Source organism: Triticum dicoccoides, chromosome 3B (genome assembly GCF_002162155.2).
Source record: "Triticum dicoccoides isolate Atlit2015 ecotype Zavitan chromosome 3B, WEW_v2.0, whole genome shotgun sequence".
NCBI lineage: Eukaryota > Viridiplantae > Streptophyta > Magnoliopsida > Poales > Poaceae > Triticum > Triticum dicoccoides.
The window spans coordinates 244956606-244968667 of NC_041385.1; the positions used below are offsets into that span (position 1 = coordinate 244956606).

At 45.7% G+C, this 12062-nt stretch overlaps 1 protein-coding gene across 1 annotated transcript; it reads left to right on the forward strand.

Annotated features, from left to right (window-relative positions):
- Positions 1-505: 505 nt before the first annotated feature.
- LOC119281201 (one cut domain family member 3-like) lies at positions 506-1774 on the forward strand. The gene is made up of 2 exons (XM_037561797.1): positions 506-937; positions 1233-1774. The coding sequence occupies exons 1-2, from the start codon at positions 781-783 to the stop codon at positions 1469-1471; spliced, it is 396 nt and encodes a 131-aa protein (XP_037417694.1). The 5' UTR covers positions 506-780; the 3' UTR covers positions 1472-1774.
- Positions 1775-12062: the final 10288 nt, after the last annotated feature.

The window sequence follows — 12062 nt, forward strand, 5'->3', positions numbered from 1 at the left end:
GCGAACAAGAGGCATGGTCGCCGGAGCGCGTCAGAAATTATTCCTTCGTTCGTTTCGTGTCGTGTGACATACGCGCGCGCGGTAGCTGGGAACATACGCGCTGCAAGTCGTGCTACGCTGTCGTCACCTACGATCAATTGTTCGACGAAAGCTCCTGCTACTGCTAGCACGTAACATCATCTTCTTTCCAGAGCTATTCTGCTAAGTTTGTTCGACCGATCGTCACTGGAGCCGTCCTTCCGTTCACTTTAGTTAGACAATAATAATCGAGCTGCTTAATTTAATCGACTGTTCGAACCTGCGACTGCGAGCTATAGCTGCTATTTATGTGTCGTTGTCGACTAGCTGCTGACCTTATCGAGTAGAGCTGCAGCAGATGCATCGTTTCTGTCCAAATCGTCCTATTTGTTTTTTTCAACATAACAGTATCTGTTCAAATCGTCATCTCCTTTTTCTTCTGAAAATGGCAATGGAAAAAGGAAAACGTTTGGAGCCGGCAGTCCGGCCGAACTTTCCGCCGGCTCCCACGCTACGCTGGCTCACGTGCTCACGAGACAACCGTCCCGCGTGTACATGGTAGGGCCCACGAGGGAAACTACGCGCCACTGGCCACACAATCTTATCCCCACCTCGTGAGCATCTAATCCAGTTCATCCCTGCCACCGTCCTCTCTCTGACTCCCCAAAATACTAGCGCCGGCAACTGCAGTTTGAGGACGCCAGAGCTGATGCGAGCGGGAGCTGCGTCCATGGATGCAAAGCTACATCTTCTTATCCCCCGATGCCCGCCGGAGCGGCGAGCAGCAACCATGGATGGCAGGAGCTGCAACCGCTTCCATGGGAGCTACAACCTGCGTCCATGGGAGCTGCGGCGGAAACGCGAGCTGCAACCATGGATGGCGGGGAGCTGCAATCGGCCTCCGGGGGAGCTGCATATGGTGAATAGTGACATTTTTTCTTTCTTGCTGGTACCGCCGACGATTTTTGCTGGAACCGGCTACAGATTTTGCTACATTCATTCACGGCCGAGCTGCGTCCCGTGACGACGGCGACCTATTTTTGCCGCAACCGTTATAGTTTTTGCTACGTCCGTCGAGGATTTTTGCTACATCCTTTTTTCGCGGTGAACCTGCAGGCCCGACGGTGGCGACCTAATTTTGCTACAACCTTTGTACTATTTGCTACGTCCGTCGAGGATTTTTGCTACATCCTTTTTTCATCGTGGAACTGCAGACTCGATGGCGATTAGCAGCGGGCGGGGGTGGCCGGCGAGCACGGGCGGCGCGAGGGTGACCGGCAAGCACGGGCGGCACGGGGTGGCCGACGAGTCAGGCGCGAGCGCGGGCGGCGCGGGGGTGGCCGGCGAGCATGGGCGCGAGCACGGGTGGCGCGAGAGTTGCCGGCGAGCATGGGCGCGAGCACAGGCGGCGCGGGCTGGCCGGCGAGGGCAGGCTGCGCGGGTTGGCCGGTGAGGGCGGGCTGCACGAGTTGGCCGACGAGCGCGGGCTGCGTGGGGTGGCTGGCGAGCACGGGCGCAAGCACTGGTGAAGAGAACGGAAGATCAAATCCAACGATATATACAGGGGAATCGGGTGGCTGCGCGCTGACCGGTAAAATTTAGGCCAGTGCACCGGCGCCTATCGGTGCCCATGGAAAAAAGGTGTGCATGAAAAGATTGAATGGTCGCCTTCAACCGCCAACATGCGGTAGTTGTGACACGGGAAGCGAGCACACGCTTAGAAAAATCTCTATTTTCCTTTAAAAAATGGAGGATAGCACTCCAATAACGCACACCCAGCTCAAAACGTAAAATAAAGTTACGCACACAATTATTAATTATTAATTATTTAACTATATCTAGCAAAGTGTTGCATCGTTGTCGTACGAATTGATTTACTCAAAAATAAAAACAAAAACCGAGGCCATCCAACATGGATTTACCCAGTAACATGATCTTCACAATCCTACCACAAACCATATAACATAGAGAAATACTTGTAATCATCCGGCCGATGAACGCGCTGAAAATCAACCACCCGGTGCGCTAGCCACGCGCCCCATCTGGCCTACCAACTACATCTTCCCTTCAATCTTATCCACAGTTCTAAATTTCTTAGTGGCATCCTCATCCTACCCCTTTTCTCTCCATCTGATTTTGACCCCTGCTTTTTTCCCCCTCGTCTCTTTCAATCCAGCCCCACGAGCGCAAACTACTACGGTAGTCCACTGGCTACTGCAAAGCAAGCAACCGCCACTGCTTCACTGTAGGAAAGCACGCCGCCATGTTGCTGCATCTGGAGCGGTGTCTGCTCGCATCAGAGTGGTTCAAATGAATGGGCCACCACCCCAAAACTTTATCGGCGCTGCCCAGCTGCTCCAACCGTCGATAACCACCGCACTGCTGGCTATCGGTGCGCACCGCAAAGACCTCACCGGAACACAGTTGGCAGTGGCGACTCGGTGCTTCTGCAACATGGATATTGTTGCCGGGACAACAGTGGAGTTTTTGCAACATGGGTGATGTTGCAAAAGGGCTCTGTTGCAGCCTCGTAAAACGAAAATCTCGCAAAAAAAGTCTGCAACAAGACCTCTGTTGCGAAAAAAAAAATCTACAACGAGATCGTTGTTGCGATGTTTTTTGCAACAAGCATCCAGTTGCACAACCCTTTCTGCAACACGACTCTTGTTGCAAAGGGAGGTTTCCCACGTGGGTAGATCGGACGGCAATTAGCGTGTCCATCCAATGGTTAGCGAGACAACAGATCTTTTCTCATTATCCGTCAACCAAAGCGTAACATTGCCCTATAGCGTATGAATGAATTAAGCGAAAATAAGCTACACCTAGACAAAGTATGTTTGTGCACTGGTGCAGAGACCTGCTATACAAACGGTTTTTAACCCCTTTTCGCGACGGCGTTTGGAACCGTCGCCAAGTGAGTGTGGGCGATAGGGGGGCCCTTCCCACACGACCCAGAAACCGTCGGGAATAGGCCCTCCTGGCACACAGGCTGGGGCAAAATGAGCTCGTGTGCGACCTGGCGGGGTATCGAAACCCAATTGTTTTCGTTCATATGTACATCCCACACGGTGAATCCCAGAAAAACATTTCCGTTCGTATGTATATCACACACAAATTTTTGTGTGGAAACGTTTGTGCAAGGTGGCCTAACGCAAACAGTTCTCTGCCGGAAGTCGTGTGTGGTTGTTAGTTGATTGGACACACCTACTTTCTAGAAACCGTGCGGGTTGTTTGAGTTCATCGCCCACGGTGCTGTCTGAGTAATCGTCTGCAATAGAAAACCCCAATAAGTAGGGTAATTAGCCTATTATTGATAATCCATGTACTAATCAAATTGATATTTCTTATAAAACACACCAGATATTTCATATCCGTATAACAACAACCAAGATTTCATAATCGAATTACATCAGATAGTTTCGGCACTCAGTTATGCCATTACACAACAGCACCAAGTTTCACATGCAACATCGAAAACCTTTGGAAAGTAGCATCATACACGGTAAATAGACAGATGAATCTCATATGGGAAACTGCAGAAGCGGAGGGCAAATATTGAGCCTTTAGTGATGTTGAATGTCCTTGCAACTTTAGGCCAGTGGCTATGGATAATTGCCCGCCCAACCTTCGTCCTCTTCAGCACGATTTCAATATTGTACCATGGGTGTTGAATGAATACCTTCCTCGCCTCATGACCATGCAAGTGGTTTGATAGGTTATCATTGGTGAACTGCTTTGAAAAGTACTAAAAACAAAGGTATGCATAAATCGCTGTTCTAAATTTTGAAATGGCGCAAGAGGTAAAAACAAGGTAAAAGAGTTAGTACCATCAGATAGTTGACTAATGTCTTCTTCATTATGCAAACAAAGATCTTGCTGTTATTCGTCGCAAGTTTCTTCATCCTAACAATCTTTCTGAGTTTCATGACTTGACTGATATTCATGGACATCTCATTTCCCCATATGCAAAATGGGTCAAACAGTGGGTCTAAGCCTCTTACAGCAGGACCTACATCTGCAAGACCAAATTGTAAGGAACCTAAATATTAGAATGATTTCTGCAACCGCACAATAATATGCTATTAGCAAAAGGACCATGCTTGAGCAAATCTCGATGGTAAACCGCAGTGTCTCCCATTGTTTCCGTGCAACACACATAAGAAAGATCTTGATCAGCTTAACTGAGAGTTGCCATACTATCAGTAGAATATGTATTGCGTACAGCCAAATTCGATTTATTTCACATGCATAACAATACAAAATTGTACCCACAGCAAATGAAAATCAAATTGCAGAACTGGACCAAACAGTTAAATGGACAACAGACCAAATGAACCAAAATTGTTAACTGAGCACGACATTGCAGAATACAAACATCTACTAGAAGATAAGACAGTTAACAAAACAAAGAATGCTTGAGAACAGTACTGTGAAATGTAGCAATTGTTAGACCAAACTGTTAACTGAATATTACATTTCAGAGGACCAAAGTGTTAACTGAACATTACATTTCAGAGGACCAAACTGTTAACTGAACATCAGATTGCATATTAACATTACAGAGGACAAATCACTAGAAGGCACTGGCGGTGACCTCGAGAAAACAGCACGAACTGTATTTTAAAGTAGACAACCGCGTGGCGGTGTCAACGGTGGCCTCGAAGACGAGGTGCTCCTCCAAGATCTGGTGGTCGGCACACATGGCAGCCATAGCGACCTCGTGCGGCCGCGATTTGCTTCTCCGCTGCTAGATGCTACTGAGCTCCATGTTATACTACGTGCAAAATGGCTATGGGTGGCACTTAATTGGAGGAGGGGGACAGTGATTTCGGCGGAACGTGTCTCGCCGTTGGTCGGGGCATGTGGGATGGGAAAGGAGGAGGATGGTGTGGGTGGGGTGTGGATTACCTGACCATATCGACGAGGCCGCGCAGCAAGAAGAAGGGTCGGCGGTGAGGAGGCCGCGCAGTAAGAAGAAGGATCGCCGGCTAGGAGGCGGCACTGCAAGAAGAAGGGTCGCCGGCGAGGAGGCTGCGTTGCAAGAAGAAGGGTAGCCGGCGAGGAGGCGGCGCTGCAAGAAGACGGGTTGCCGGTGAGGAGGCTGAGCTGCTAGTAAGCAGCAGTGAAGGTTTGAACTTGGAAAGCAAGGAGGAATAGTGAAAATGTGGCTTTTGGTGGGAGGGAGGGGGCGGGGAGATACATATTTCCGCAGTGGTAGAAAAATCTCGGTGCCGCGAGAAACTGGCGCGCAAGTGTGGTTCAAGCGAGGGCGGTGGACTGTAGACGACGAAGCTTCCTGCGTAAGCCAGACAAGACGGTGCGCCAAGATATTTTATATCGCATCCCACACGATTCTTTCTAGTAAACTGTTTGTGGTATACCTGATTTTTTTTCATTATGTTTTGAAAGACAAAATGGTGTTACAGAGGGAAAGGATGGTGTTTAAATTGCTAGAACATTTATATACAGTGAACATGCAACTACATGAGTGTCGTGTTTGAATTTGGAATTATTCCGGGTTCGTTTGGCATTTTTATGCATTAATTGAGTTTCTCGGCATTTAATGTGCATAATTCAAATTGGAAATACAAGCACATGCTCCAGTGCACCAAAGTTTGTTGAAAAATCACATTGTAACACCCTGGATTTTGCCCTTTTCTTTTTTTGACGATTTTCTTGGACTTTTTTATTTGATTTGCTTTTCTGTGGCTATGTGGTTCTGAAACTTGGGAAGATCATATCTTCCTAGGTTTTATAGTGGCTTGTCATCCTCATCATCAACCCAATATCATTTCATTTTCATCATTGACCTAATCCAATATTCTTTTTCTAGGGAATATTCCTTTTCTATTAAAGGAATACCCCTTTAAACTCTAGGTTGTGAAGCAACCTATATTTCTGTATCTCCCAAAATTCCCAACTAATTCTCATAAATTGCTTGGGTCCTATCTTGCTCAAATGTGGCATAATATTTCATTGCCATGTTGAAAAATCATCCTCCAATAATTATTTTCCTATTCTGCCCTAAATGGCACATTGCAAAGCAAGTGCTATTTATCTTTGGTTGATTGCCTCCAAACTTTTTGGACATCTTTTCCCGTCCATATCATTGCCTCATGCAAATTCTCATACTCATTCTCTTAGTAATTATTTATCAGCAAATTTCCAAAGTTTCTGTCCTGGAAGGAACTTTGTGAAGGAGGTGAAGGAAATATGCCCTAGAGGCAATAATAAAGTTATTATTTATTTCCTCATATCATGATAAATGTTTATTATTCATGCTAGAATTGTATTAACCGGAAACATGATACATGTGTGAATACATAGACAAACATATAGTCACTAGTATGCCTATACTTGACTAGCTCATTAATCAAAGATGGTTATATTTTCTAACCATAGACATGTGTTGTCATTTGATTAATGGGATCACATCATTAGGAGAATGATGTGATTGACATGACCCATCCCGTTAGCTTAGCACTTGATCGTTTAGTATTCTGCTATTGCTTTCTTCATGACTTATACATGTTCCTGTAACTATGAGAATTATGCAACTCCCGTTTACCGGAGGAACACTTTGGGTACTACCAAACGTCACAACATAACTGGGTGATTATAAAGGAGTACTATAGGTGTCTCCAAAGGTACATGTTGAGTTGGCGTATTTCGAGATTAGGTTTTGTCACTCCGATTGTCGGAGAGGTATCTCTAGGCCCTCTCGGTAATACTCATCACTTAAGCCTTGCAAGCATTATAACTAATGAGTTAGTTATGAGATGACGTATTACAGAACGAGTAAAGAGACTTGCCGGTAACGAGATTGAACTAGGCATTGGATACGGACGATCAAATCTCGGGCAAGTAACATACCGATGACAAAGGGAACAACGTATGTTGTTATGCGGTTTGACTGATAAAGATCTTCGTAGAATATGTAGGAACCAATATGGGCATCCAGGTCCCGCTATTGGTTATTGACCGAGAATGGTTTTAGGTCATGTCTACATAGTTCTCGAACCCGTAGGGTCCGCACGCTTAACGTTTCGATGACAGTTTTACTATGAGTTTATAAGTTTTGATGTACCGAAGTTTTTTCAGAGTCCCGGATGTGATCACGGACATGACGAGGAGTCTCGTAATGGTCGAGACATAAAGATTGATATATTGGAAGCCTATGTTTGGACATCGGAATGGTTCCGGGTGAAATCGGCATTTTACCGGAGTACCGGGAGGTTACCGGAACCCCCCGGGGGGTTAATGGGCCTACATGGACCACGAGGGAAAAGAGGGAAGGAGCCAGGAGGGGGCCGCGCGCCCCTCCCCCTCCTAGTCCGAATAGGACAAGGGAAGGGGGGCGGCGCCCCCCCTTTCCTTCCCCTCTTCCTCCTCTTTCCCCCCTTCTCCTACTCCTACTTGGAAAGAGGGAGTCCTACTCCCGGTGGGAGTAGGACTCCCCCCTTGGCGCGCCCTCTAGGCCGGCCGCCTCCTCCCCCTTGGCTCCTTTATATACGGGGGCGGGGGGCACCCCAAAGACACACAAGTTGATCTACGGATCGTTCCTTAGCCGTGTGCGGTGCCCCTTTCCACCATATTCCACCTCGCTCATATCATCGCGGAGTTTAGGCGAAGCCCTGCGCTGGTAGAACATCATCATCGTCACCACGCCGTCGTGCTGACGGAACTCATCTCTGGAGCCTTTGCTGGATCGGAGGGCCGGAGATCGTCATCGAGCTGAACGTGTGCTAAACTCGGAGGCCTCGTAAGTTCGGTGCTTGGATCGGTCGGATCGTGAAGACGTACGACTACATCAACCGCGTTGTGCTAACGCTTCCGCTTACGGTCTACGAGGGTACATGGACGAACACTCTCCCCTCTCGTTGCTATTTCATCACCATGATCTTGCGTGTGCGTAGGAATTTTTTTTGAAATTACTACGTTCCCCAACAGTGGCATCCGAGCCTAGGTTTTATGCGTTGATGTTATATGCACGAGTAGAACACAAGTGAGTTATGGGCGATACAAGTCATACTGCTTACCAGCATGTCATACTTTGGTTCGGCGGTATTGTGAGATGAAGCGGCCTGGACCGACATTACGCGTACGCTTACGCGAGACTGGTTTCACCGTTACGAGCACTCGTGCTTAAAGGTGACTGGCGGGTGTCTGTCTCTCTCACTTTAGCTGAATCGAGTGTGGCTACGCCCGGTCCTTGCGAAGGTTAAAACAGCACCAACTTGACAAACTATCGTTGTGGTTTTTGATGCGTAGGTAAGAACGGTTCTTGCTAAGCCCGTAGCAGCCACGTAAAATTTGCAACAACAAAGTAGAGGACGTCTAACTTGTTTGCAGGGCATGTTGTGATGTGATATGGTCAAGACGTGATGCTATATTTTATTGTATGAGATGATCATGTTTTGTAACCGAAGTTATCGGCAACTGGCAGGAGCCATATGGTTGTCGCTTTATTGTATGAAATGCAAACGCCCTGTAATTGCTTTACTTTATCACTAAGCGGTAGCGATAGTCGTAGAAGCAATAGATGGCGTAACGACAACGATGCTACGATGGATATCAAGGTGTCGCGCCAGTGACGATGGTGATCATGACGGTGCTTCGAAGATGGAGATCACAAGCACAAGATGATGATGGCCATATCATATCACTTATATTGATTGCATGTGATGTTTATCCTTTATGCATCTTATCTTGCTTTGATTGACGGTAGCATTTTAAGATGATCTCTCACTAATTATCAAGAAGTGTTCTCCCTGAGTATGCACCGTTGCGAAAGTTCTTCGTGCTGAGACACCACATGATGATCGGGTGTGATAGGCTCTACGTTCAAATACAACGGGTGCAAAACAGTTGCACACGCGGAATACTCAGGTTATACTTGACGAGCCTAGCATATACAGATATGGCCTCGGAACACAGAGACCGAAAGGTTGAGCGTGAATCATATAGTAGATATGATCAACATAGCGATGTTCACCATTGAAACTACTCCATCTCACGTGATGATCGGACATGGTTTAGTTGATTTGGATCACGTGATCACTTAGATGACTAGAGAGATGTCTGTCTAAGTGGGAGTTCTTAAGTAATATGATTAATTGAACTTAAATTTATCATGAACTTAGTACCTGATAGTATCTTGCTTGTCTATGTTCGTTTGTAGATAGATGGCTCGTGCTGTTGTTCCGTTGAATTTTAATGCGTTCCTTGAGAAAGCAAAGTTGAAAGATGATGGTAGCAATTACACGGACTGGGTCCGTAACCTGAGGATTATCCTCATTGCTGCATAGAAAAGTTACGTCCTGGAAGCACCGCTGGGTGCCAGGCCTGCTGCTGATGCAACTGACAACGTTAAGAACGTCTGGCAGAGCAAAGCTGATGACTACTCTATAGTTCAGTGTGCCATGCTTTACGGCTTAGAACCGGGCCTTCAACGACGTTTTGAACGTCATGGAGCATATGAGATGTTCCAGGAGTTGAAGTTAATATTTCAAGCAAATGCCCGGATTGAGAGATATGAAGTCTCCAATAAGTTCTATAGCTGCAAGATGGAGGAGAATAGTTCTGTCAGTGAACACATACTCAAAATGTCTGGGTATAATAATCACTTGATTCAACTGGGAGTTAATCTTCCTGATGATAGTGTCATTGACAGAATTCTCCAATCACTGCCACCAAGCTACAAGAGCTTCGTGATGAATTATAATATGCAAGGGATGAACAAGACTATTCCCGAGCTCTTCGCAATGCTAAAAGCTGCGGAGGTAGAAATCAAGAAGGAGCATCAAGTGTTGATGGTCAACAAGACCACTAGTTTCAAGAAGAAGGGCAAAGGGAAGAAGAAGGGGAACTTCAAAAAGAACGGTAAGCAAGTTGCTGCTCAAGAGAAGAAACCCAAGTCTGGACCTAAGCCTGAACTTGAGGGCTTCTACTGCAAGCAGACTGGACACTGGAAGCGGAACTGCCCCAAGTATTTGGCGGATAAGAAGGATGGCAAAGTGAACAAAGGTATATGTGATATACATGTTATTGATGTGTACCTTACTAATGCTCGCAGTAGCACCTGGGTATTTGATACTGGTTCTGTTGCTAATATTTGCAACTCGATACAGGGACTACGGATTAAGCGAAGATTAGCTAAGGACGAGGTGACGATGCGCGTGGGAAATGGTTCCAAAGTCGATGTGATCGCGGTCGGCACGCTACCTCTACATCTACCATCGGGATTAGTATTAGACCTAAATAATTGTTATTTGGTGCCAGCGTTGAGCATGAACATTATATCTGGATCTTGTTTGATGCGAGACGGTTATTCATTTAAATCAGAGAATAATGGTTGTTCTATTTATATGAGTAATATCTTTTAGGTCATGCACCCTTGAAGAGTGGTCTATTTTTATTGAATCTCGATAGTAGTGATACACATATTCATAGTGTTGAAACCAAAAGATGCAGAGTTGATAATGATAGTGCAACTTATTTGTGGCACTGCCGTTTGGGTCATATCGGTGTAAAGCGCATGAAGAAACTCTATACTGATGGGCTTTTGGAATCACTTGATTATGAATCACTTGGTACTTGCGAACCGTGCCTTATGGGCAAGATGACTAAAACGCCGTTCTCCGGTACTATGGAGAGAGCAACAGATTTGTTGGAAATCATACATACAGATGTATGTGGTCCAATGAATGTTGAGGCTCGTGGCGGATATCGTTATTTTCTCACCTTCACAGATGATTTAAGCAGATATGGGTATATCTACTTAATGAAACACAAGTCTGAAACATTTGAAAAGTTCAAAGAATTTCAAAGTGAAGTGGAAAATCATCGTAACAAGAAAATAAAGTTTCTACGATCTGATCGTGGAGGAGAATATTTGAGTTACGAGTTTGGTCTACACTTGAAACAATGCGGGATAGTCTCGCAACTCACGCCACCTGGAACACCACAACGAAATGGTGTGTCCGAACGTCATAATCGTACTTTACTTGATATGGTGCGATCTATGATGTCTCTTACTGATTTACCGCCATCGTTTTGGGGTTATGCTTTAGAGACGGCCGCATTCACGTTAAATAGGGCACCATCAAAATCCGTTGAGACGACGCCTTATGAACTGTGGTTTGGCAAGAAACCAAAGTTGTCGTTTCTTAAAGTTTGGAGCTGCGATGCTTATGTAAAGAAACTTCAACCAGATAAGCTCGAACCCAAATCAGAGAAATGTGTCTTCATAGGATACCCAAAGGAGGCTATTGGGTACACCTTCCATCACAGATCTGAAGGCAAGATTTTCGTTGCTAAATTCGGATCCTTTCTAGAGAAGGAGTTTCTCTCGAAGAAGTGAGTGGGAGGAAAGTAGAACTTGACGAGATAACTGTATCTACTCCCTTATTGGAAAGTAGTTCATCACAAGAACCGGTTCCTGTGACAACTACACCAATCAGTGAGGAAGCTAATGATATTGATCATGAAACTTCAGAACAAGTTTCTACAGAACCTCGTAGGTCTACCAGAGTAAGATCTGCACCAGAGTGGTACGGCAATCCTATTCTGGAAGTCATGTTACTTGACCATGATGAACCTACGAACTATGAGGAAGCGATGATGAGCCTAGATTCCGCAAAATGGCTAGAGGCCATGAAATCTGAGATGGGATCCATGTATGAAAACAAAGTATGGACTTTGGTTGACTTGCCCGATGATCGGCAAGCTATTGAGAATAAATGGATCTTTAAGAAGAAGACTGACGCTGATGGTAATGTAACTGTCTATAAAGCTCGACTTGTTGCGAAAGGTTTTTGACAAGTTCAAGGGGTTGACTACGATGAGACTTTCTCACCCGTAGCGATGCTTAAGTCTGTCCGAATCATGTTAGCTATTACTGCATTTCATGATTATGAAATTTGGCAAATGGATGTCAAGACTGCATTCTTGAATGGATTTCTAGAAGAAGAGTTGTATATGATGCAGCCGGAAGGTTTTGTTGATCCAAAAGGTGCTAACAAAGTGTGCAAGCTCCAGCGTTC

What these genes read in the sequence shown, in the direction of transcription:
- LOC119281201 (XM_037561797.1), top strand. Translation starts at nt 781, where the DNA reads ATGCCCGCCGGAGCGGCGAGCAGCAACCATGGATGGCAGGAGCTGCAA. An exon ending in CTCCGGGGGAGCTGCATATG is followed by an intron (nt 938 to 1,232) that starts GTGAATAGTGAC and finishes GTGGAACTGCAG; the next exon opens with ACTCGATGGCGATTAGCAGC.